Here is a 25,941-nt window from a genome sequence, read left to right on the forward strand (position 1 = left end):
GCTTTGAAGTTTTCCTCCAGTTACACATTTCATACCTATTTATTGTCAATTTCCATTTCGGCGCTGAATGGCCTTGGTTGCCCCAGTGCTTGGCATAATGGCAAAAATCTATATAAAAAGAAAGGATGTCAGTCAATCTTTGTAAATTGGTACCGTCATGCGTAGACTTATATGCAGGGACAGTATCTTTGTCTGCGTGGAACTTTAGATTTTGCCTTGGGGTTTTGAGCTGAGAGATGCCATCAGAAGTAGCGACCTTGACCATGAACGTACAGAAAATATAGATGCCACGCTTGCTTTGCCGTTGTAATTCTCTCAAACTTGAAAGGATTTCAGTCAGGCTATATAAAGTTGGACCATCATTCATAGATTTGAAACGAAGGGAGATTGTCTGTCTGATCAGTCACTCACTGTCTGTCTGTGTCCGTCCGTCAGTGTATGATGTCACTTTGTCTTCACAATTGGCTTGGCAGAAAGGTAATAACCCATTGTGCTTAAGTAATGTAGGTAGGAGATCGCCTATTTGTTTACATTGTTTATGTGAACAACTTTGAACTTTCGCCATATCTTCGAACAAGAAGCAGAGAAGTGTCATATTTCGAAGGGGATATATACCCCACTAATGGACCCGTCTCAAATGTTACCAAGGGTAGTGACCTCGTGACCTTGACCATAACCTTACGCTAAGAATGGCTACCCTTTCGGGGTGTGTTTCGGGGACGGGTGGGGGGGGGGGGGGGCGACATTTCGTAAGCACGTGACGGGGAAAAAATTGTTTTTGTCTAGTGTTACGAGAATGGTAGTGGTATTGTTTACATCATCATTAGTGGAATTTTAGGTCGGGGTCGGAAAGGGGGTTGGGGGGGAAGGGACCACGTATTGCCTATTTACTTCGTCTTCCTTCGTCCTTTTCTTCCTAATTATTACTGTGTTGTATTATGTATGGAGAGCCCTTTTGTATACAAATTAGGAATGTGATATTTCACGAGTGAGAAGTTTATTCACTGGGGGCTGGGAGTGTCAACTTGTGCCTCAATAGTTATTTTTGTTATATATTTGAAGTCCTGAATACTCCTAATAACATTCTCTCTCTCTCTCTCAATTGACGAAAAGTCTTCCTAATTCCACTGCGCCTACTACCAGCAGTTGCCCCCTTTAAGGGGGTTAGTGCCGTCAGTACACCTCACGCAGTGCACTGTAGGCATTACTTAAGGTTCTTTGAAGCGTCCCTACCGCCTCAAGGTGCAACCCTTTCTATTCACTTTACTGTACCTCCATTCATATTACCTCTTCCACCTTGCTATTCACCCTCTCCTAATATAGCTGGATGACCTCGTAGGGCCCAGCGCATGGCCCCTGGCCTGATTTCCATATGCTATTCCACTCCTAACAGCAGTGGCAGGTATGTGTCTCCTAACTGCGGAAGCCAGCCACTTTCTGCACACTTGTTACACATGCTAATTAGCCCAGATGTAAAATCAGCTGATAACTTGAACATATTTAAGCTGTACATTAAACTAAAAAAAAAATTATTTTAAGTATTTCTAGAAATCCTTTCTATTCTCAATCTTAAGCTATGGGAAGTATTAATACTAAAAACGAACCGGAATCTTGAGCATCATGAATAGTTTAAAAGGATGAAATATGTATAATACGCTCAGGTATGCATTCCGAGCATCTGTTCGCCACACCTGCTACGATAAATAACCACACAGGTTACGACAGATGTTTGGCAGCTCAATTTGCCGTTTTAAAAAGTTAGCCACTTGTGATTTCAGCTTTACTCCACCAGACTGCCAGACCAATCTGTTCAAAAATGGCTGTAAAATATTCTCTCTCTCTCTCTCTCTCTCTCTCTCTCTCTCTCTCTCTCTCTCTCTCTCTCTGTGTGTGTGTGTGTGTGTGTGTGTGTGTGTGTTTACTCCAGCATACTAAAGACCAATATGTTTAAAAATGGCAGTAAAAAAATTCTCTCTCTCTCTCTCTCTTTTCCGGTATACTAAGACCAATCTGTTCAAAAATGGCATCAAGAATATCTCTCTCTCTCTCTCTCTCTCTCAATCCTCTCTCTCTCTCCTCTCTCTGCTCCCTCTCCCCCCCCCCCCCCCCCCCACTCTCTTCTCTCTCCTCTTCTCCTCTCTCAACACAATTGACATTTTATTTATTTATTTCATTTATTTCTGATCAATTAAGTAGAAGCGGTTTGTCAGTATTTGTCATCTCCCATAACGCTCCGAATAAAAAACAAATAAAAAATTCATAAGTGCTTTTGTGTAAGGAACAAAATAGGATATTGAAAAAAAAAACCGAAGCCCTGCAGCGGGAAGAAGAAGTTGCTTTCGTCGTGTTGATGTCTGCAAACATTGCTTCATTTTGTTCTGCTTTGTACAGGTTTTCTGGAAGATGTCTACGTGAACTTCAATAGTTAGGATATATATTTTAATATATATTTATATTTCAGTGATATATTTTTTTTTACTATTTTTTAGCTGCAGTTTAGAAGGGGAATGGGTCTCTCTCTCTCTCTCTATCTCTCTCTCTCTATCTCCTCCTCTCTCTTCTCTTCTGCTCTCTCTCTATATATATATATAATAAATATAATATATATATATATATATATAATATTATATTATATTCATAATAATCTATATATATATATATAGATATATAGTATTATATACATAGATATTCATATACATATATACATATGTTTCATATATATAAACCAGATGATTAATAAATTGAGGTATGTAGACTATGTTTGCATGATTCTCTCTCTCTCTCTCTCTCTCTCTCTCTATCATATATATATATATAATATATATATATAATATATATATATTATATATATATGCTTAAAAAATCACAGTAGATGCACGTGACTTCATAAATAAGCGAATACCACGGGAAATGATAGACAGGAATCCAAGCGCTTTCGTCTTTTATTCAGACATCGTCAAGGAGCTACTGACGATGTCTGAATAAAGACGAAAGCGCTTGGATTCCTGTCTATCATTTCCCGTGGTATTGCGCTTATGATCTATATAATATATATAGAAGATATATATATACGATATTATATATATATATAGTTATAGATATTATATAAGTACACACATTTTATTCGTATTCTAATAGTTACCCGTTCATCCGTCAGTGCACCTCGTGCCATGCACTGTAGGCATTACTTCAAGGTTCTTCTTCGACCCCTAGCTGCAACCCCTTTTCGTTCCTTTTACTGTACCTCCTTTTATATTCTCTCTATTCCACCTTACTTGGCCACTTTCCCCTAACAATTTATTCATAGTGCAACTGCTTTGAGATTTCCAAGCCATTTACTGTCAGTTTCCGTTTCAGCGCTGAATGACCTCACAGGTCCCGGCGGTTGGCCATTCTGTACTTTTTCTCGAATTGTATTGTTCTTATACATGATAGTATAATACGAGTACTAACCCCAGCATAGGTTACAAAGATAGAATGTTACAAAGATCATTTATATTCATGATAATACGCTACATTAACCGTAACATAGGTCACAAAGATTATTTATATACGTGAAAGTAGACTATACTGTGTTACCACCAATATACAAGACTTAGCGAATAGGAACTCACGTATAGTATTCGTAAAAGGACATAATAATATATGGCTTTGATGTCCTTAGATGTCGTCAACTTTGACATAAACAGTAGTGATATATTTTTATATTTTGTAATATATATTTTTGTCGTTGGTATAATTTTGATAAATATTAGGACTTACTCTTACCTCCCTTATGTCTTGTCTTGTATAGTTTGTTGTGTGTGTGTTCAAGAACGTTTAATTGTTTCCGTTATGCGTATGGAGAGAGAGAGAGAGAGAGAGAGAGAGAGAGAGAGAGAGAGAGAGAGAGAGAGAGAATGACTCACCTCTCATTGATCAGTTACCATGGCAGACGCTGTGTGAAACTTCTCCGTAAAGAGCATATGCTCATAAAGGCTGGCTCTCTCTCTCTCTCTCTCTCTCTCTCTCTCTCTCTCTCTCTCTCTCTCTCTCATTGTTTAGCTCATCACTCCAGTGTATGATTATTCTTTTAGCTGTTTTTGTGTGTGCGCGTGTACGTGCGTCTATCTTCTGCTATCCAGTTCATAATTCGCTGTCCAGTCCGCTAGTTCCAGTCCTGATAGAGGGGGTAGGGTGTCATTCCATGGTGGGGGCGGGGGGGGAGAGTGTAGGGGGAAGGGGGGTTAGGGAAGCTGCTGATGTGGAAGCCGGGTGTGAACGAAGAAAGATGGAAGAAAAAGAAGACGAAGAAGAAGAAGAAGAAGAAGAAATAATGGTGGAAGTCAGGGAGGGGTTCGAACGGGCTTGTACGTATATGTGTGTCAGTAGGCGAAGAGAGAGAGAGAGAGAGAGAGAGAGAGAGAGAGAGAGAGAGAGAGAGAGAGAGAGAGAGGCAGGATCAGGCTAAAGGCTAAAGGCTTGCATGTCCACTTTTTAGTTGAGACGAAACAGAATACAAAACCAGCCTTGCAAAGACTTGAGCGAGACAGAGAGGACGTTGAACTAGTTTTCTGTATTATACACCTGCTGATTCAGCCTTTCCTCCCTCCCCCTTCCCCCTCCCACTAAGCGTTGTTGTTTTCCATTTTACGTTGTTTCACTTTGTTTCGCTTCCGCGTTTCAGCTCGGCAACCTATTCAGTGTGGATTCTGTGTCCATGACAGTGAATAGTACTATACTGTTATGGGCGGGGGTCGTCTTCCGTGTTGTAACTGTAAATCTCTCTCTCTCTCTCTCTCTCTCTCTCTCTCTCTCTCTCTCTCTCTCTCTGTGTGTGTGTGTGTGTGTGTGTGTCCAAGAACCGGTTATGTTAGGAAGCAGGAAAACATGGAAGAAAAATGATCGTGATATATTGTCTCGCTTTCGTCTCGACTTTCAACGATATTAGTTGTGCTAGCCATATTTATATATACAGTCTATATATGTATATAGATTTTATATCGTATAGAATTTATAGATTTGGACAGGTCACGAAAGCGTTCGTATAGATTGTAGGAATAAGATTGTTTGGTTGACTGCACGACTGCGAGTCATTAAAAAAAAGTATTTTTTTATATTTTCTTCAGCTTCTCTACCTATTTTGCTTGCGTTAGCTTAGAATCTTGTAATTTTATTTTAATTCTCCTGTGCCTTCATGCACTTCACGATTGTCGCAAGGTGTCTTGTATTGTGGCCTTCTTCGTGTAAATATTAATTATCGTGAACATTTGTCTCGAAGTTCCTATCCTTGGAAACTTAACCGCTGTGTGTACGTAGTCCCGACCTCGTTCAAGAGGAAACGGTTGCCAGTTAATGATTTCCGTGTGTGGGGGAAGTGTTGCCACTTCGTAGACTGTTCCCGTAATTCTGCGAACTACGGTGTAGAAGTACATCACATGAGGTTCTTACCAGTTAATGTCGAGACTAGGGATGAGTTATTTCGTAATCGGATAGGAATGCTTGCTTGTCTCTGATGTTGATGTTAGTTGTTTGTGTGAATGTGGGTTAAGGCACATTACGTATGGGCTACGTATACAGTTAGTTATCAGGTAATGTATTTTGGGTGTGGCTGCCGTACCTTTAATATTATTATATACAGTATTCCATCCAGCGCTAATAGTGTTTTTTTTTTTTTTTTTTTTTTTTTTTTTTTTGTTGTTATTGCTTGTTTGCGTGGACTCTCTATCATCTCTCTATCTATCTCTCCTCTCTCTCTCTTCTCCTCCTCTCTCTCTATCTCTTCTCTCTCTCCCGTTCCGAGTTAAGTACATGGGAAGCCCCTGTTGTGTCGTCTTTCGTAATAGTAGCTTGGTAAAAAAAGATGCCTTATCACATTTAAAATGTTCTGCGTAGTGCGCATCTGTGTTTTGTTATTAATGCAGTCCAGTGTCCGTGAGTTCTGTCTTTAATAATAAAAAAAAAATGCAAAAAATATCATTGTCATGTTATTAATGCAGTCAAATATCCCTGAATCTTGTCTTTAATTAACAAAAAATGCAAAAAAAAAATCCTTGTCTTGTGATTAATGCAGTCAAATGTCCCTGAGTCATGTCATTATTGAAAAAAAAATGCAAAAACAGAAAGATAAGGATTTAAAAAGAAAAGGAAAGAAGAAAAAGTATTGCTGTGGAAGGACTCGGACCTTTGGACCTCTTGTCTTCTGTGGGCATGATGATGATGGTGGATGGGGGTGCCCTGTAGGTATGGGCCTTCAAGGTCTTGGTTTACACTGGTTCAAACAAACTTCTAAGGTTGAGTGAGATATATCTTTCTTGGGGTATACTTTTTTTTTTTTTTTTTTTAATTCAGAATGAACCCTATTCATAGGAACAAGCCCACCAAAGGGGCCATTGACATGAGATTCAAACTTCCAAAGAATATTAGTGCTGTCAGTGCACCTCATGCGGCGCAATGTAAGCATGACTTAAGGTTCTTTGCAGCGTCCTTTCGGCCCCTGACTGTGACCCCTTTCAGTCCTTTTTTACTGTACCTCCATTCATATTCTTTCTTCCACATTCCTTTCTACCCTCTCCTAACAATTGATTCATAGTGCAACTGCTTTGAGGTTTTCCTCGTGTTACACTTTTCAAACATTTTCACTGTCGATTCCCGTTTCAGCGCTGAACAGCCTTAGTTACCCCAGTGCTTGATGTGTATGGCTAAAAATCTATGAATCTATCTATCTATCCAAAGAATGTGGTGCTCATAAGGAAGTAAGCAAAGTTAAAGGGAATTACAGAAAAAATTAAGAGGTCTTAATAAGAAAAATTATAATAGATCAAACTATATTGAAATGCGAGGAGAATAGCATCAGGAAAATAAGTCATTTTTAAGGACTGTGTCTGGAAATCCCAGGATTTTGGCCTCAAGAAATTCCTGGAAAAAGATTGGACTTCTGTCAAAGAATTTCCAGTAGTCCCTTCTGGCCTCAGATAGCCAAGGTCTTACTGTGTAATAAAAGCTATTTTACATTTTTTGTCTCAATAATCCTTCCATCATTACTATCATAAAAAGAAGCAAATGTGAGCTCTTTTATTTTCATGGCCACTTGTGGTTGCGCAAGCTTGAGTTTTTTTTTTCTTTTCCGGACACCTGATGTTGAGGAGGGGTGCAGGAATTACCCAGCAGAACGGGACTACCTTTTCGTTGGGGTTGGGAGGGAAGGAAGAATGGGTTGTGAGGTTTGAGCTCGTTTGAGGTTTTCTGTCCCGTTTTGTTGTAAGTTTTCAGGAAGTGCTGCAGTGTTCTTAATGAGAGGCATGTTTTCTGAATTATTAATTTGAATAGCTTATTAGTTTTATGATTTTTGTTTTTCTGATTAAAGTGATTTAAAATTATAAAGTTAAATATTAAAAGTTGGCTCAGTTACTGTGTGTGTTGTTAAAATAATTTATGTATTGACAAGTTGCTAAATAATTTCATGTTACATAATGGGATGAAATTATATGTAAAAGAAGAACCTGTCATTTAATTGTTAAAAAGTTAGCTTTGCAAATGGTTAAACTGCATTCAGGAAGTGTTGCATTCTTGAAATCCACAAGTGCATGGAACCTGCAACCGGAAGAGCATGTGAGAGAGAGAGAGAGAGAGAGAGAGAGAGAGAGAGAGAGAGAGAGAGAGAGAGAGAATGCATTACAGACAGTGAGAGTGCTCCAGGAACTTAGGGGTATTGGTTTCTGGGAAAGATTAGTGGTGTGTGTGGTGTAAGCTTTGCGGGTTTGCCTTATGGTCAGGGAGAGTGAGAATGACAGGGAAGGAAGTACTTCTCACCACCTCCCTTCGTCCATTTATCATTCTCAGATGCTGCATTATGGCATTGGACAACACCTGTTGCAGTGATTCACCTCAGTGATGTTTATGCAATTTTCATTTTTCTTGAAGTGCTTACACAGATGAATGAAAGAAATGTGATATGAACAATGGCATATGAATAATTTCAAAAACGGTGTTCTACACTTTTTTTTTCTCTTAATTGTAAAATACCGTGGAGGGGGGGGGGGGTGAAAAAACTTGGAGGATCACTGCTTTGCACACAGTAATAAAACTACTATTTCTAAACAGTCATTGTCATAATTTAGTTAGTGCAATCAATCATTTGAATGAATTGTTTGAAAATTCCTCAAAATGCAATCGTAGTAACTGTGTTTATCTGATCCAAAAAAGTTATTCTGAACACTAATGAAAATAACTTTCTTATGCATATTCTATTGCATTTGATTACTGTAAAATTTTTGTAAGTCACAGACCTGAATGAATTTGCTTAGAGTTCCTCCTGTTCTGGTATATGGTTATTCATCCATTTCCAAGTGGAGACAAGGTATGAAGTTTTCTCAAGGTAACCATGCAGTAGAGTCCAAAATTTTTTTGTGTCAAGTCTGTATATTCCTTTATCTACTCGTATTTCTTAATGAAAACCATATTCTTTGAAGCTTGAATTTCAAGTCAATGGCCCCTGTGGGTTTGTTCCATATGAGTAGGGTTCATCATCTGAATGATGATGATAATAATATAATAGTAATAATGATAATAATTATCTTGAAGCTTGAATTTCAAGTCAGTGTTCCCTGGGCCTTGTTCCATATGAGTAGGGTTGCATTATGTGAATAATAATAATAATAATAAAAATAATAATAATTATTATAATAATAATAATAGAAATGGCGGGCGCACATAGTAAGAAAAGTGATGGATTCCTAAGGAGGCAGGATGCAACCCGGAACCCCACACTATAAATACCATCCAGTCGAATTGAAGGACTGTGATAGAGCAAGAAAAAAAAAAATAATATTAATGCATATCAACACAGGTCCAAAATCTTGCTGGAATATTCAGGGCAATTCTTCCGTTCCAGGTTACGATGATTCTTACGGGTCACGAGAGTTGTATGACCAATACCACTACTACTACCAATATTACCAGGGTCATCCCTACTATAAGGAGTACTATCGGCAGTGGATGAAACAGTATGGGCACGCATATCAGTCCCACGAGTCTTTTTACGATGATAGGACCAGCATCCACTCAGGCCGATCTTCGGTCAATGACGAGCTTAAGAAGTCCATCAGTAGGTGAGTCTTGAAATACTAATTCATAGTTTTTGTTCCCTGAATTGTGAGAGTGGAGTGAGCTTTTCCAAGCGTTATTTAACGAGACTGAAAAAACTAAACTCTAAACTAAAAAACTTCTTATAGCAATGGAATGAATTACTACTTATGAAATGGCAGTTGCATCCCCACAGTTAAATTAGCCAGATGAAATTATCTGGTTATTGTAATTGCATGGTGCTAAACTTTAATATTAAGTTCATTTGTTGAATTTAAATACAGTATATTCATTGTGAACAGTATATTTATACATGTGGAATAAGTGTTGCATTGCCATACATGTGAAACCAAATAGTCTGAAGTTTTGCAGTTTAGTTTTTGAAGTTTTCAGGTAGCTTATGTATTACTGTGTATGGTTGCAAGAGGGTTTTGTGTTTAGCAGTCTGAACAATTAGTGTGTATTATGTTCACAAGTATATTTACATAATAGGAGGTCAGAATATAAAGTATTACTGTAATTTTTAATTAGCTTTTGAGTTTTTTTACTGGTTTTATGTTTGCTTATTTTTGAGAATGCATTACATTTTATTATATGGCATGAATTCCCCTTTTTATTTGACACTTGCCAGTCCTGAATTGTCAGTTCCCACGTTCTGCGTAATTTAGATTATATACCAGTTTCCTGCACCATATGTCTTAGTTGAACATTATCTTTCCCTGTGTTGGCAACAATAGTATTGCATGAGTGAGAATGAAGATGGTTAGGTAGCGTGATTAGTGTTGTTTTACGTACTGTAGGTTCCTGAACCTTAAAAAGCTATTGGGGCTGACCATTATCCAGGAGTTAGAGAATTGAGATGAACAAGGACGGAGTAACCAAGTAGTTCGATGTGAAATCCAATTGATTAAGTATGAGTGATTGTCATTTCATTGGAAGTTTGGCTATCAGAGCTCTCCTTCCCGGTAGTAAAGCACATTTTATTCATTTTTCCCCAGATTCTCTATTGATGTAGATAATTCGTCTGTGATTCTGTGACGAGTTAGATTGTAACTGTTTGAAGCTTTGGGTTTTTCTAAGTAGGTGCCTCACACCTATTTAGTTGCACCTGCATTTGTCATCAACCCTTTCTATTTTGGAAACTTGTGCCTAGTAAAATTCTTACATTAATTTTCATAGCTTGTCAGATGACTAGTAGACACTTGGGCTGATTTTTGCAGCAAGAGGTGGCTAAGATCACAGATTTATTAATACAGTTACATGATTTTTAAAAATGAGGCCTATAAGGACTAACCTTGGATTTAGGTCAGTCTGACTCACTATGTTAATAGATTGATTTTGGGAAATTGATCATGAAATGTTTCTGTAACCTTACCTTTTTTTTTTTTTTTTTTCAGTAATTGGACATGTTCATTGTTAGTGTTCTAAACATATCCTTAAGAGCAGCCTTTTAGAATCATTGATGTATTATAATATTTGGAGCATAGATATTAGGGATTAACCTAGAGTATAAATGGTGTACAATACCAAGATTGACCTTTTTGCAGTGCTATGAATTAGATCTCTTCTACTGCATCAGTGAACTTTTATTTTTTGTTTTTTACTTTTAAAAGCATAAATGTGAACTAGACCTTGTAGGTAGGTTATCGAATCTCTTGAAGCTTTGCACTCAAGGGTAAGTAATGATGTTAGAGTAATAATCTGTCTTCAGAGAATACAATCAAGGATTACCTCTTGAGGTAACCAGTTATGCTGGAAGAGAGCTAATTGATAGGAAGTATATATCTCTCTAACTTAAGATGTTCAGTACAGTACTCACATAGTCATGGAGTCCAAAAATATTCTCATGACCTTCTTAGTGACTTGGTGCATTTGTAGAGTGGCTGCTAATCTCAAAATGTACGTTGTCAATGCATTTTGTTATGGCTGTGATCTCACGGTACAATTGTTTGCAAACAGTCCGCGTGCGGCATACGATCCGTATGGCTACTATTACGGCCATGCAACTCAGCCCCCCCATAGCTCCAGGTAAAAGAGTATGTTTACTAGCATGTCGACATTAAAAATTCTGCCCCCGTATAACTGCTCAGTAAATACTAGTGGAGTTGTGTAATCCTGAAACTTACCTTTGTTTTGTAATAATCTTACTTGTTTGTTCTGCTTTTTTTAATTGGCTAGATTTTCTGGTTGGGAGAACTTAATCTTATTTTATTTTATTGTACTGTATTTTATACCTCTTATATTCATGTCTAGTGAGTTTTATGTATACCTGCAATGTCATGATAGTGTAGTGTTTTTGTAGTTTGTAGTTTTGGGAATTTTAGTATATGACAGTATTGTTCAGTATAGTGAGTTGTTTAGTATTCTGCATAGTGTTGAAGCAGTTTTTTTGAATGATTAGAATTCACATATTCTGAAACTGATGTAATGACGATACGAGTGGATAATACTGAATACGTACAGCATTTTTTATTATGTATGTAGATGTTATTAAATAGTGTAAGAGTATTTCCAATATTTAATTTCTCTTTATTAAATAGCGTAAGAGTATTTCCAATATTTAATTTCTCTTAAGTGTTTGCTTCTCCTAACTGTACTCACTCTGCTAATGCCCTTAACATTGAAGTCAGGTAGCGTATTGTAATAGCAATGATAGGATTTACAGTAATGATTTCTTTAGAATTATTCGTTTGATGTAACATTTGCTCACTTAAGTAGATGTTTTTGTTGTATTAATTGAATGGGTTGAGTATTCTAGTCTATTAATGCAATTAACTGGAACTTAACTTTAAAAGTTTATTTTCATTACATTGGGATTAATGGGGCATGGTATTTTGTCAAGTTTTTTAATTTAAAATATTTTAGATGTATGAATTTATCTCAAACATTTCTTTTTATTATTATTTTGTATTTTTAGTGTATGCATATTATGGTTATTGCTCATGTGTTATTTTTTGAGAGCTGTAAAGTATTGTCCTCGGATTAAGATGTTTCAGTGTATGATAAAACAAATATATTGGTAGAATTAGACATTTGCATTGCAAGAGAATTTTAATACAAGATCACAGATGGCTGCTTATACATTATTTTGTTTAATTTGCATCTTTTTTCATAGTGTATTATTGCATTTTTATGTCAGATATTATGTAAATATTTTCACACAAGGTACGAGACAATAATAGTCTTCTTTTATTATTTAGAAATGAGTTCACAGCAGGGTTTCATATTTGCTCGTGACTGCACGATTAAAACGCTTAGCTTGCATGGCATTGATGGAATTTTTTGTTGTTTTTCTTTTATTTTCGTGTTTTGTGTGTGTGTGATATTTGATGTGCAGCCAGTTTATGCAAGACTTCCATGGCCGGTCGTCTGTGGGGGCCTACGAGCCCTCTGCTATTTATCCAGATGGCTCATATTCCCAACTCAAGTCTTATGCCAGGTGGGTCGTTATTGCCCTCATTCAATGATCTTGCTGCTGTAGTACTTACTATTTACTAACTGCTGTCAGCTGTTCTCTTAACTGATAATGAATCATTTTGAGAGAGTTTGGCTTAGGACTTTTGAAGATGTATTGTCCATCTTCGCAAGTTAGTTATGAAGCTGTGATAGAAATTTCCTTCTTGGATATTTACAGGAGGTACAGATTAACTTATATTGTTTAATGCGAGTTTTCTAAAAGATAAGTCCCCGGTTATCAGCAATTTGGTTTTATGGTGCTTGTCTAACGATGACGATAACTGAATTTTTTGCGCCAGTATGCGCCGATCCCCAGTTATAGGTGCCTGTAACTGGGGATTGGTGTTATTATCGCTGATTTTCGGTTATCAATTTTCGGAACCCCAGCCAATATCCGGGGACTACCTGTAATTTGTAGGTACATATAATAGTGTAAATAAATCACAATACTAATTTATTGAGTTAATGCTACTTGACTTTTGAGTTTTGAGGAGCTTAATAATGTAATAAAGATATTGGGAATTCTAGCGCAGGGCAGCAAGAGCTAAAACAAACTGAAAAATATTGGGAAAATACTTTGATATTATAGAGATAGGTAATGGAAGACCAACTATTAGAGAGGGATTTGTTGCAAGCTGCCTCATTTAAGAAAATTATTCTTCAGTAATGATAGTTTTTAAGGGAATATAGTATGAGAACAGTCATGTATTCATAGCAGATTCGTATGTCCATTTAAATACTCTAATCCTTGTAGATTGAACATCTTATGCTTATTGTTAAGAAAGGAGTGCTAACTCCCCAAGTTAATAATAACCCAAAGTATGTAAAACTCATACTGCAGGCATATTTGTGTAGACCACCTCTAAGGTGTTAGTGCCTATATCACTTGTTTGTTCCATCTTCAACATTTCTTTTAAACTTAAATATGCAAGCTTGCACTTAGTGGCTGTTGAGTACAGACAGATTTCCTGGTATGGACAGTTATTTTGGAATGGTTGGTGTAATGGTTTCTGTAGTATTTGGTATTCATGTTTTTTTTTTTTTTTTTTTACTTATGTACTTTCATTCTGTGTTCTTTCAATCTCTAGGTACACCTGTAAGATAAAGGCTGAGGATAATATTTGCAGTATTTGCATCATGAATTTATTTTACCATTTTTTGTCATAATGGTGATTTTCAACTTTTATTTCAAATTATCACTTTTTGTTTTTATTAATTAATGAGATACGTACAGTAGACTTGCAGCTTATGTGGAATTTTCATTGCCTTTTAACTTACTCATTGAATTTAAGATATTGATGTTCAATATTTTTTTTACTATCATTAGGTGTCTTTTAATATAATTGACTTGATTAATTGAAGAATAAAGAACTATGATGTATATGGAATAACTTGGAGTTATAAGAACAAGATCTATAAGGAAGAATTATTTATGCCATACTCTATTAATGGCTAAAAGTTGAAGAAAAACAAGGAAAATTGAAATTATTTGAAGGTCAGTCTGGACTACGTTTGTGTTGAGGTAGGATCCCGATACTGATTGTTGACAATCTACATCTGTATGCAGTTTGGTTTTCTTTTTTTTACCAAGAATAAATAAATGAGTAAGAATGAATAAGGCAATAGTAATTAAAGGAATAAGTTAACATGGTCATTTGATTAACAGTAATTGTAGAAACTTAAATTTTCCAGAATGATTGATGATGATATTTTTGGGATGGGAATATTGGTAACAAATTATTGGAAAGTGGTGGGCTAGCTTTTATTCACTCTTGAGTATCCACTCCCCTATAAAACATAATTGAAAGGATGATAGATAGGAGTAGATATAAGAGTCCTTTGACTACTGGAGGAATGTGGAACTTTAGTGAGTCTTCAGCAGACTCAGCATGTTACTGCAAAGCATCCTGGAAATAGAAATGCATTGGGCTGGGTAGTTTTTTATTGAATGGGTCAAATATAGTTTCACCTTATGGTGAGTTAGTTTTCTTTTGGTGTTCATTATAATGGTAAGTTTGAATTCAAGGGGCCCAAGCAATTTTCATCATGTTTTTTTATCACAGATTTAAGAAGAATTACCATAGAATAGTTTGGAGTTTATATAAAATTTTCACAGTACAGTATGTAATTGGATTGTATACTAGGTCGACCTGAATGTAAGTGTCCCTGTACACTAAGTCAGTTACTATTAATTTGTCTGATGAGCAGGAAATTAGATTATTAAGCTTTCAGTTAATCTTGGATTATTTTGGTCTTTGGCTCCTCCAGCCAGTGCCCTTTCTGTAAGGTTGCCCTACATTATGTATGCTTCGGGATTTCTTTGGTGAATGTCAGGGAAAATGTTCATTATAAAAAGGAATTGTGATCTGTCAGCATGAAGTATTCACATTTTATGGATTTGTTTTCCCATTGTATCAGTATAAAGAGTCATTTGTTTGCATATTGTTGACACTATTTTATGTATCAATTCTTAAACATCAGATAAAATAAAAGGGCCATTGAGTTTATGTATTGAATGTATTCATTCACTTAATTTGTTAAAAATATGTATTCATCATCTGTATTTGTTTCTGGAAGACCTTTTCTGTTGACCTTGCTTTGGTCCGTGATGTGTGTTTCTGGTGCAGTTGAAAATAAATTCCAGACATAGGTTGGGAGTCTACTGTATGCTTTTCATATTTTTCTCATTCATAGCTAGCAGCTTTGATTTTATTTCTCTCTCAAAAATAACCTGACCAAGGGACTGAAACTTGGAATTTTTTAAAATGCAGCACATACTTAAAAAGTCTTTGGTTATTTATTCTTATGCCTTTTAGAAATATTTAATTTTGGATGATTACTGTGGTTTGTTGTGAATTGTTTTTATCTAATTGTGGCCTGTTTAGTATGATAATTTCGGTAGAAATTAACTTTGGAGGACAGTATTGAAATTTTTTTATTATTTTGAAGTGACATTACTGAATTGTTTTCAGTGGCGAACTAAGTGGGGTTCCATCAGTTGGTGGAGACTCGGCTAGTGAGGCACCTCAGCGTCTTACACCTGTGCAACACGGCCTGCCCCACATCAATGCTCGGTTCACTCCAGGTGGCCAGCTACTCCTCGTTTTACCCAAGGACCCGAGAGATGGTGAAAAGGCTGTTGTTCAGATACGAGATGTACAGAAGATGCTCAGCATTGATGCTTCTCTGAATAGATCCATATGGCAGATGAAGAGTTATCCTGGACCACTAACACTGTAGGTTATATAGAGTTTTTGTTTGAATTAGTGTTTATGTAGTTTATTTATTTACCCTTGATATTTACTGTACAATGCAGTTATTGTGTGTGTACATATATGTAACTAGTCTTTATACATATAGTGTGATTGCTTATGAACAATATTGTAAACTGCATAATTGTTAAACCCTGAAAACAATAGTGCTGTTAGTGTACCTCGTGCTGCACTGTATCCATTATTTAAGGCTATTTGCAGTCTCTTTGGATCATAGCTGCAGCTCTTTTCATTCCTTTTACTGGACCTCCATTCATATTTTTTTTCTAATACAATTGCTTCAACACTATTTTCAGCATTGAATGACTTCATAGGCCCCAGTGCATGGCCTTTGGCCTAGATTTGATATTCCAATTCTAATGAATGATATTGCAAACTGTATCATAAATTAAAAATGCTTTTGATTGCTTTGTGTTACAGTGCTGACACACACAAGGATGTGGTTGTGAGATACTGTGAGCAGCAAGCAGCCGGGGCAGCAAAAAATCAGGCGCTTCCAGATGGGGAATCAGTCACGTTAATTTGGGAGTATTTGGCTCTCTTAGTAAAACAAAACGGTAAACTGTACGGCTCGGACGTTGCTGGACTACTGCTCAAGGGTCAAGATAGATTATCTCAGCCTCAGCACAGTGCCTCTCATTCGTCTCCTGAAGATGATGCGGCAGAAGTTTCGTCATCAGATGGAAGCCCCCAAGATGAAGGGATTGACATGCAGTTGCAGTCGACACCAGTGCCGCCTCCCCGTGATGAAGTAGCACTCCTCAAGAAATTTACCGAGTACCTCTGCCTTGGCAGAAAGAAAGAGGCTGTTGATTACGCAATGCGTGAAGGTCTCTGGGGTCATGCATTAGCCTTGTCTTACAAGATGGACAGTACGACTCACACCCGTGTATTAGCAGCCTTTTCAAATTCCCTCCCACGCAATGACGTTTTACTAACGCTGTTCCAGCAGTTGTCAGGAAAGCGACCAGAAGTAGCCAAGGTAACTTTTGCTTTCATGTGATATTTCTTCTATGCAGCAATTTAGTGATGAGCCTCTGATTGAGATAATGATAATCTTTCTTATTCTTTTATTAACAAGTGGAAAATATTATGGCTTGATTATTGAAGAAGTGTAACCAGACCACTGAGTAAGGTTTTAACTCTATAATAAGTTGATAAGCTTTCCAAAAATATTGGTTTTTGGCCTTTTTAAGTAAAACAGTATTGTACAATGTAAGGTTGATTTAACCAATGGTTTTAAATTAATTGTGTATTAAAATTGAGGAGGATTTTTATATGAAACACTGTATCCAACAGAATTACACACCACAGCAATGGGGAAATTGGCGTCAGCATTTAGCGATGATGGTTTCAAACCCAACAGGGCAGAGTCAGCGTGACAAGGCTTCTGTTGTGGCCTTGGGAGAAACTTTGGCCTCTCGTGGACAACTTCATGCTGCGCATTTTTGTTACCTTGTTGCTGAAACAGAATGGGGAAGCTTTTCAAATAAAGAATCAAAATTGGTACTTATAGGATCGTCTCATAATCTTCCCTTCCAGGTAATATCATTCATTGGAGTATTTAACAGAGAAGCTTACTCTAAGGATAAAGTGTTGTAAACTTTGTTGATTATCACTATGTTTTTGAGAGATTTTTTGAGACTGTGGTGTTGGTTTTAGCAAAATTTATATTATCTGAAAATTTTGAAAAATATCTGATATTAAAATTTTTTTTCCTTCATCAGGCATTTGCCACCAATGAAGCCATCCAGTGCACAGAGATATATGAATTTGCTCGTTCCCTTGAACCAAGCAACCCTGTCTTGGAGAAGTTCCAGTCTTATAAACTCATATATGCACTCAGGCTAGCAGAATTTGGGTTCCCTTCAGAAGCACTCAGGTGATGTGAATTGACAGTTTTGGTTTTTAAAGTCAACTAACAGGAATAGTTTAGAAGTTGCACCTGACAGAATTAAAGTTTATAAGATTAAGTGTTGAGAAAGTTCTGTTGTGATGTTTAAAGTTTAGTGTTCAGTTTTCTCAGGCTAGTCCAAATTTAATGAACCAAACCATTCTTGTTGAAGTTTGAGAATGAGGTGAATGATTAATAATAGTAAGTGAATAATGTAAAGGTATTAATAATAGTGATAATTTAATTATATATTTTTCAGGTATTGTGAAGTTATAAGTCAGATAGTAAGCAAAGATCCACACACATACCAAGGAGATTTCCTTGCTCAGGTGTATGAACTTGGCCTACGTTTGAAGTATCATGACCTTCACTATCAGATGTATGAGGGAGAAGTGGCTGAAATCCCAGATCCTCAGTGGCTCACAAATTTGGCCTCGCTGGTGGTGATCGTCAGGCAGCAGGAAGCAGAACAGGCACCATCACAGTCAACTAAGGAGTACCAGTCCAACACCCAAGATTATTCATCAGCGAATACGTATCAGGGTTCAAGCGCAACTCCTGATTTGTATTCCCAGAATATGCAGACCACTACTGATTCTTATTCTCTTGGGTATAGTGGGGTTGACACCTCCCATCAGCAAGGCCAGGCCACACCTGACCTAAGCAAGGGACATCCTGTATCAGCAGATGCTATGGATGGTGGATACCATCAACAACTCATCCCTACATATCCCTTAGCCTCTGGTACTCCTAATGAAGGGCCGGCTGCACAAGTCATGCAGAGTGAAAGTGGACAAAGTGTGGAAAGTACTTCTCACATTCAGGTATGTTAAGTTTATAGTTAAGGAACTTCTGTGTGCCTACACAGCAAAATCATTGTAACATGCATTTGGGTTGTTGATTACTAATGTAAACAAACAAAGTCCAAGGACAGTAGAATAGTTTATAGCCAAGATATGAATTTTCTATTGTCAGACGAGACCAAATTAACTGGTCATATGTGAAGAAAGGAAAGTAGGAGAAGAGCAAGAATTCAGTAATATCAGATATTTTAAATCAAGCCAACAACTTACAGCAACTGCAGAATGATACAGGAAGCCGTAAAGCAGTCAAAAAGTGTGATTTGACTCTAAAACAAAGTAGCCTATGGTGATGCCTTTTATAAATGAACATTCAACCTCTCCTGTCACACGTAATCACAACAGATTGCATATGTATTTGACCTCTCTCAGCAGATACATATGTCATTAAACCTTACATATTAAGGGGTAATTAATTTGTTCTGTTTGAATGGTAAATCCTACTCAATTTTGTTTTAAAAAGATAAATTCTATAGTTCTGAATGAGTGAATATATTGATTACTATGGTTTTATAATTTTTGTTATATGAAAGTCTTGAAGTCTTCAAATGTCATGATTTTTCAGTTAGTGTGAATTATTGATTTCATCATCATTTAATGCCATGAGACTTTTGTCATCAAGGTTTTTTTTTTTTTACAATTAAAGGGGTTGGATGGAAAGTGTATTATATTTAAAAAAAAAAAAAGTTTTAAGTTTGTTTTGGGTGACAATATATTTTTTATCTCCACAGGAGAGTTCTTCACCTCACCCTGAGAATGTCCCTATGATGATGCAACCACAAAATCAGTCACAGTATGGGGGATATGGCAGTAATTATTGGCCCGGCTATACGCAGCCAGATGTCAATGCCTCTTCGAGTTATGTCTCCAGAGTCCGCAGATGTGTCACACTCAAGCCTTCCAGCCTCTCCTGGTTAGTATAGTTGTCAGGAGTTCAGAATTAGGTATACTGCCTAGCACGTAAGAAATATTAATTCTAATAATCTCAGATGTATATATAACAAAGTGATCTGCAATTTCTGGTTGTTCATATACGAAACAAACCTTCGGTCTTAACATTAGGATAAATACTCAGCGCCAGCTGGAAACCGGTAGTTTTAAGTAATTATGTACGCAAGCGACTATTGGCATCTGTGCTTGGTCACGAGACATGTGGAGCCACCCACATACCCCACTTTTACTCGTGACCCCGTTAGTTATTCTTCCAACCCAGGTTAGTAGATAGAGGGGTGGTTTGCCCCCCCTGTTGTTTTGAATTTTTTGTTTGCCGGGCATGTGAACATGAAGCCTTCTCATGCTTCCCGACTTCCTGGATATCACAAGAAGCAGATAAATGCCCTGATATTTTCTTTGACGATTTCGACGTCGAGGTACTCATCGTTGTAGTAAGTCGTAGGTGCAGAAACTCTTCAGGTACAGTTAATTCGTTGCCTGTGCTTTGGAATATCACATATTCATATGGATTGCCTGTAAATCCAAAGCTTGGATGTATCAGGATGTGCTTTGGGAAGTAATTGTGACTAATTGCTCCTTTCCATGCGGGGAGAGGAGTGCATCGCCATCTTGTTTTCGTTCCAGATACGTGGGTAGAGATGATGCAGGTGTGTGGTCGGCGTTAGGCTTATCAGGAGAACCAACCCAAGAAGGACAGTTGGTTTGCTGTATAACGTAGAGCTGCCATCCAGAGTCCCAGGTGAGATGTCCCTTTTATCCTGATGTGCACTGAATGGAAGTCGGATGGGTCGCCTTCTGTAAAGAAGCAGATAGTGCTACACGGTAGCCTTTAATGTCAGGTTGCTATGCCTACGAGAATAACAACAGCAGCCTTGCACTTCTTGTAGAGTTGCATGTATAGTGATACACATTGGAATGGTGAGTGGGCATGTGAACATCACTTCACACTGAGTAATCTTCAGATGAATCAGGAGCAGTGAACTGGATGGGGCACATAAGAACTCCGATCTGATAAGTGAGAACATACTCTGTATCAGAGTAGACTTGATGGATTACCACCAGGCACATACATCAGTCACGTTACAGGAAACTGACGGTGGATGGTGGTCTTCCTCTGACCTTGGTAGAGTGGGAGTACTCAATAACCAGGTTTTTGACGTAGACTCAAAAGTAGTTAGGAACAACGGTTCCAATTTGCCCAAGAATCTGGGATAATGAGTCAATGCAGCACAGGTCATGATGACAGATACATTTCTTAGTCATGCTCAGTATGGTGTGAGTATGCGTAAGGAGGGTCGGTTTGACCTGTCAAAGTACTCTGTGGTTATAGAAAGAACTACGTCACCTAGAACTTAAAAGTGGTAGACGTAAAGGAACAGGCCAAACAGAGGCGATCGGTCAAGCCTACTCCTTGTTGTCAAGTTGTACCAATAGGGTCATACAGAAGAGAAGGTCATTAGAGGAATACGTGCCTTCTTGCAATTAAGAACATAACTGTTAAAATGATTGTGACGGTGGGTCTGTGACTGTATCGAAGCTCAAGTTGAGCAATGTTATGAAGGTGTCTGTCTGTTCATGGAAATTTGAGAGTTGGTTCATTGTTATGAAAAACCATTTTCAATTTCCTGTATATAAATAAGGTTGCCCAGAGGTTCTTGGACACAATTTCCTTGGGTCTTTTGGTGGCTGCTCAACAAATTGTTCTGTCTCCTTTATTCAGGCAGTAAGAAGAGAGTATCATCATAAGCTGGAACAGACAAGATACAGGTGAGTGAAGTAGCCATACTGTTAGGTTAGTATCAGTAAGATACCTATCAGTAGCAGGACATTCCTCTCTTTAGCAGGGGGGAGAGGAATAACAACCTACATGAGTGGATGAATTGGTTTGTTAGAAGAACAGATCTTCTTATCTTCCTCGGACGCAATGAACTATGACATTGTGTAGAACCCAGAAGTCTGACTCTATGATATTCATATATGTCTTAGATTCTGAAATACTGGTCAGTTGTTTCGTAGAATTCTGGTATTCAGAAAACTGATCAACGGTGGCAAACTCCCAGTTGGTTAATAGTACTTACATCCCACCAAAAGTAAGTCTATCCTAATGTTAAGCCTGAAGGTTTGTTTCGTATATGAACACAAATTTTTAACCAATTTGTATTTTTCTTAACTTACAAACTTGAGGTCTTAACATACAAAGGCCTACCTCTAACCACCCCTTTATCAACTAACGTGGGTTGGAAGAATAACTAACGGGGTCACGAGTTAAAGAGGATTATGTGGGTGGCTCCACATGTCTTGTGACCAAGCACAGATACCAATAGTCCCTTGCGTACACAATTATTTTAAACTTTACCGGTTTCCAGCTGGCGCTGAGTATTTATCCTAATGTTAATACCTCAGGTTTGTAAGTTATGAAAAATACAAATTTGTTAAAAATTTGTCATGTTTGGTATGAATGTTTATAAAAGCTTGCTTAAGTTAACTAGGTTCTTGACATTTTGAACTTGAACCATCATTGGATTCTTTTACACATGCCACAGTTCCCAGTATAACTGTAAATGCGTATACTGCGGATTCAGGTAATAAGACTTATTTTGAATAGTTTGTGTAGATTTTGTAGAGTGAAGTAGATACTGTATAGGATAGTTAATCGGGTTATTCATCCTTGTATACCGATGAGATGCTTTGTTAGGAGTAACATTTCATTAGCAAACTCAAAAAGTAAAGAGAGAGTAGAGTGTATTTAGGTTTTTGTTAATAGATTGTGTACTATATATATTGGATCCTGTTGTTTAGAGCCCCTACAGACTGTCACTACTTTTGATTTTAAAATTTGAAAAAGTATAAGTACATTTTTTGATACAAAGATATAATTAAAGTATAGTTATTGAGTAGTTTAGTCTTGAGTATATAAATGAAAGTACAGTTGTCATTCTTAAATACTGACTTTGTAACATAACCTTGTAAGGATGCAGTGTTGCATACATTAGGAATTGTCCCTAAGAATTTGTTGAGGGACAGACCCTGTAAACTCATGAATATATCACATACTGAAAGTAGTGGTGTAGTGCTTACACTCTTTAAGAGGGAAATTTTGTGTGGTTGAAAGTGCTAAAAGGAAGCAGAAAAGATAAACACCACATTTCATTTCAGTTGGACGTTAAAATTTTCCAGAGGCTTGGAATCTTGAGTTTGATGTTATCAAAGTTGCATCTCTTATGTTAATTTTATGACTGCTCATTTGAAGTGTTGCCCCATATAATATATATAGATATATATATATATATGATATATATATATATATATATATATATATATATATATATATATATATATATATATACATATATATATCTATATATAATATATATATATATCTATATAGATATATATATATCATATATTTTAAAAATAATAAAATATATATTATATATATTATAATATAATATATATATATATACAAGTATATGTATTACACATTACAGATTGCACCATATTCTACTTGAATATGTGTTTTTTAGTCTTTAATTCTAGATTTTTCAAATTTTATTACCTATTAACTTATATTTTTGTCTTGTAGAAGTATCCAGTGAGCAACGGTCAAACAGTGCTACATCCATGACACAGCCCAATAGCCTTGGCAGCTATCCACCTTATCAGCAACCATATCAACCATGGGATCAGCAACACCAGCATCCAGGAAGTAGCATTGATGCTGACCAGCCACAGTCTTCATCTCCAGAATCACCTCAGAACTCGGGTGCTCAGAGAACGGCGGAAGAAGAAGCATACTGGGCAGAAATGACAGGGAAGAAGGTAAGAAAGGGACTCGTTTTATGTGGCAAGTGTTTGGTTTGGTAGAGAAAGGGACATGAGGGATAAAACTAATTCAGTTTCCATACTTTTCATTTAATGTGTTGGGATCTGTAGTAATGTAACTGGATTTAAGAGACCTCACAGGAAATCTTGGGACTTTCTTTGTGGACATTTTTATATAGTTAACTGATAAAGCAATGCAGTTATTAATCAGAATTTTAGTTGCCTGACATTTTGTCCTACATTTTGTTGTGTTTGCTGTGAAGTTGATTGTTATTGGCCAAAGAAGCAAAGTCTATTAAGATCTACGTTGACATATCTTGTGAATAATGTTGTGCCAGATGGAACAGAAATGCAAATGAGAAGTAAAGTGTTCAGCATTTGTACCTCCTGCACTTCAGGGGAATCAATTTTGAAATTGAATTACTCCTGTCAAGACATTGTTATAGTTTATGATAATGGCCATCCGTATGAGTCACTTGTGTTGACTCATGTCTGGTAATTATTACCAGTTGTAATATGACTGAAAATAGTCATTTTATTCTGCCAGCCATAAAATTATAGAATCAGTGTCCTACTTGGTTAGTTCTTTTACGGTATTTTCACGCAGTTATTAGCCTTGTTTCCTTAGAACAGTCTTGGTAGTGCATTCATTCAATGGACCTTACAGTTTTTTTCCTTGATTTCTCTTCCTATAGAAATTATGAGTGTATTTCATTGCATTTAAGAATTTATAGCACAGCACTGTGTGTGTTGTAAAGAGGCTGGGAGCGTCTGAGAATGTAAACACAGTTTCACCTTAGTTAAATTACATGCAACATGAAGTCAGAAGTAGCCTAAGATGGACTAAGGAAGTTGGTGCATTGTATAGGTGGATAATGCAATCCTTCTTTCTACTTGTCAATCACTTGTATATCTTCTGACTTGAAGTACTAAACCTAAACCTTTTAGTGGTATAAGTGCACTCTAATTTAGTCAGTTTGTGTATGGTTCATAAAAATACTGAGAACAGTTTCAGAACAAATTAATACCAATACTTTTACACTTAAGAAAAATTGTAGGTTGTTTCTTTGTACTGTGTAATGAAAAAATTCTATAGAGACTACTACTTTGTTTGATTCTCAGAAACTGTATTGAGACAGAATGCTAAGTTAACATTCTCCTGAAAGGCAGCTCCTTCATAGTAGTGCCTGTTGCAGCTACATTGGTTAGGCATTGCCAGTAAGCATAGTTTCAAGTGTGACGTACTATTTTTTCTGCAGGTTTGCAGTCTTTCAAATCATGATCTCAATGTTAATAGCCAATGGCTCTGACTTAAACATATGTTGTGTTTTTTCATTTTTTAAGTAAAGGAAGTAAACAGATTCAGACATTTTCGAACTAAATTTACTGTGTAAAAGATTCCATAGATTTTGTCAATTGGAAATAAGTCAAGGGAGATAAAAAGTTTTATTTATTTCACTGGACCTTTGAATTACTTGCGTATAGCTCATGTATATAGTTATCGTATATAGTTATCAATTGTCCCAGACTTTGCAGTCTCTAACAAAAGGTTTTAGGGAGCAGTGTAGAAAGTGCTTTTTATGAATACCTGGAGCTTGGTTGTGTAGATTTCATAGAGAGTAAGTCCTTGTCATTACAAGTATTGCAAATCTAATGTAGGAACATGCTTTGTGTGAAATACAGTATACATTACGTATACTATTCATTTCATGTGAAACCAACCTATGCAACAAAAGGACTTGAATCAATCCATTAGTAGGTAATGTTTATTCAACAACATACTGCCAATGTTTAATAGAAATGCACATTTAAATATCAAACTATCCTTATTCAAGAATTTTTTTCTGTTGAGATAAAAAATATTCTTTGTGTAATAATTTGGCTGCTCTTCACAATACAGTACATTGTTATACAATCGGTAAACTTTGGTGTAATTCTCAATAAACAGAGGAAAAAATTTGTCAAGAAGGTAGAGGTATTTATAAATGTGCTGTGAGCTTGACAAATAGGGAAGTTTTTAAGACAAATAGGGAAGGTTTTTAAGTAAGACTTTTCCTTTTATTTTTTCAAAATCAAAACGATTCCACTCTCCAGGATAATTTTGAAAATAGCTTTAGGAAGCCGTTTTCAAATCTGAATACAGTAACACCTTAAATTGAGCACCTCAACTAAGCTACCATAATATGTGTAATTTTTCCTTTAATACCTTTTCCGATTTGATACGTTTTTAGAAATTTCTCATAATTTGAATGTTAAATGGGAAGTACTACAGGTTAGTTTATTTTGTAAGTTATCTACAAGTTATTAGAGTGTAACTTAAATATAGGGTCTGTGGTACTGAACACACTTTGTTAGTTATTGGAATGGCAAACCCCAAAGCATTTGTTAGTTTGAGGTGCTACTCTATTAAATTTTTCTGTTTTTTGTGAATAATTTACAGTTGACACCCTAAAATCTACAAATACTTGACGCCACTATAAAAGCGCGTATAACTGCCTATTTTGATAGTTCAAATACAAAATGCCCCTCTAGAAATGCTTATACCAAAGTATTTTAATAGTTTTTCACAAAAAATGCATTTGGTCCTGAAAATATGAAAATACAGTAATTAGTGAATCTC

The 25,941-nt window shown here is 36.5% G+C and overlaps 1 protein-coding gene across 1 annotated transcript in view; it reads left to right on the plus strand.

Annotated features, from left to right (window-relative positions):
* Positions 1-25,941, plus strand: part of LOC135220464 (protein transport protein Sec16A-like) — a 92,421-nt gene that overhangs the window by 47,624 nt on the left and 18,856 nt on the right. Inside the window, exons 6-17 of the mRNA XM_064257595.1 lie at positions 8,873-9,089; positions 11,023-11,091; positions 12,401-12,502; positions 15,492-15,755; positions 16,212-16,773; positions 17,091-17,333; positions 17,519-17,673; positions 17,945-18,509; positions 19,277-19,458; positions 20,094-20,146; positions 22,043-22,081; positions 23,083-23,318. Coding sequence (XP_064113665.1) covers positions 8,873-9,089; positions 11,023-11,091; positions 12,401-12,502; positions 15,492-15,755; positions 16,212-16,773; positions 17,091-17,333; positions 17,519-17,673; positions 17,945-18,509; positions 19,277-19,458; positions 20,094-20,146; positions 22,043-22,081; positions 23,083-23,318 — 2,687 coding nt within the window. The remainder of the gene's footprint in view (positions 1-8,872; positions 9,090-11,022; positions 11,092-12,400; positions 12,503-15,491; positions 15,756-16,211; positions 16,774-17,090; positions 17,334-17,518; positions 17,674-17,944; positions 18,510-19,276; positions 19,459-20,093; positions 20,147-22,042; positions 22,082-23,082; positions 23,319-25,941) is intronic.

The sequence above is a fragment of the Macrobrachium nipponense genome, chromosome 20 (assembly GCF_015104395.2).
Source record: "Macrobrachium nipponense isolate FS-2020 chromosome 20, ASM1510439v2, whole genome shotgun sequence".
NCBI lineage: Eukaryota > Metazoa > Arthropoda > Malacostraca > Decapoda > Palaemonidae > Macrobrachium > Macrobrachium nipponense.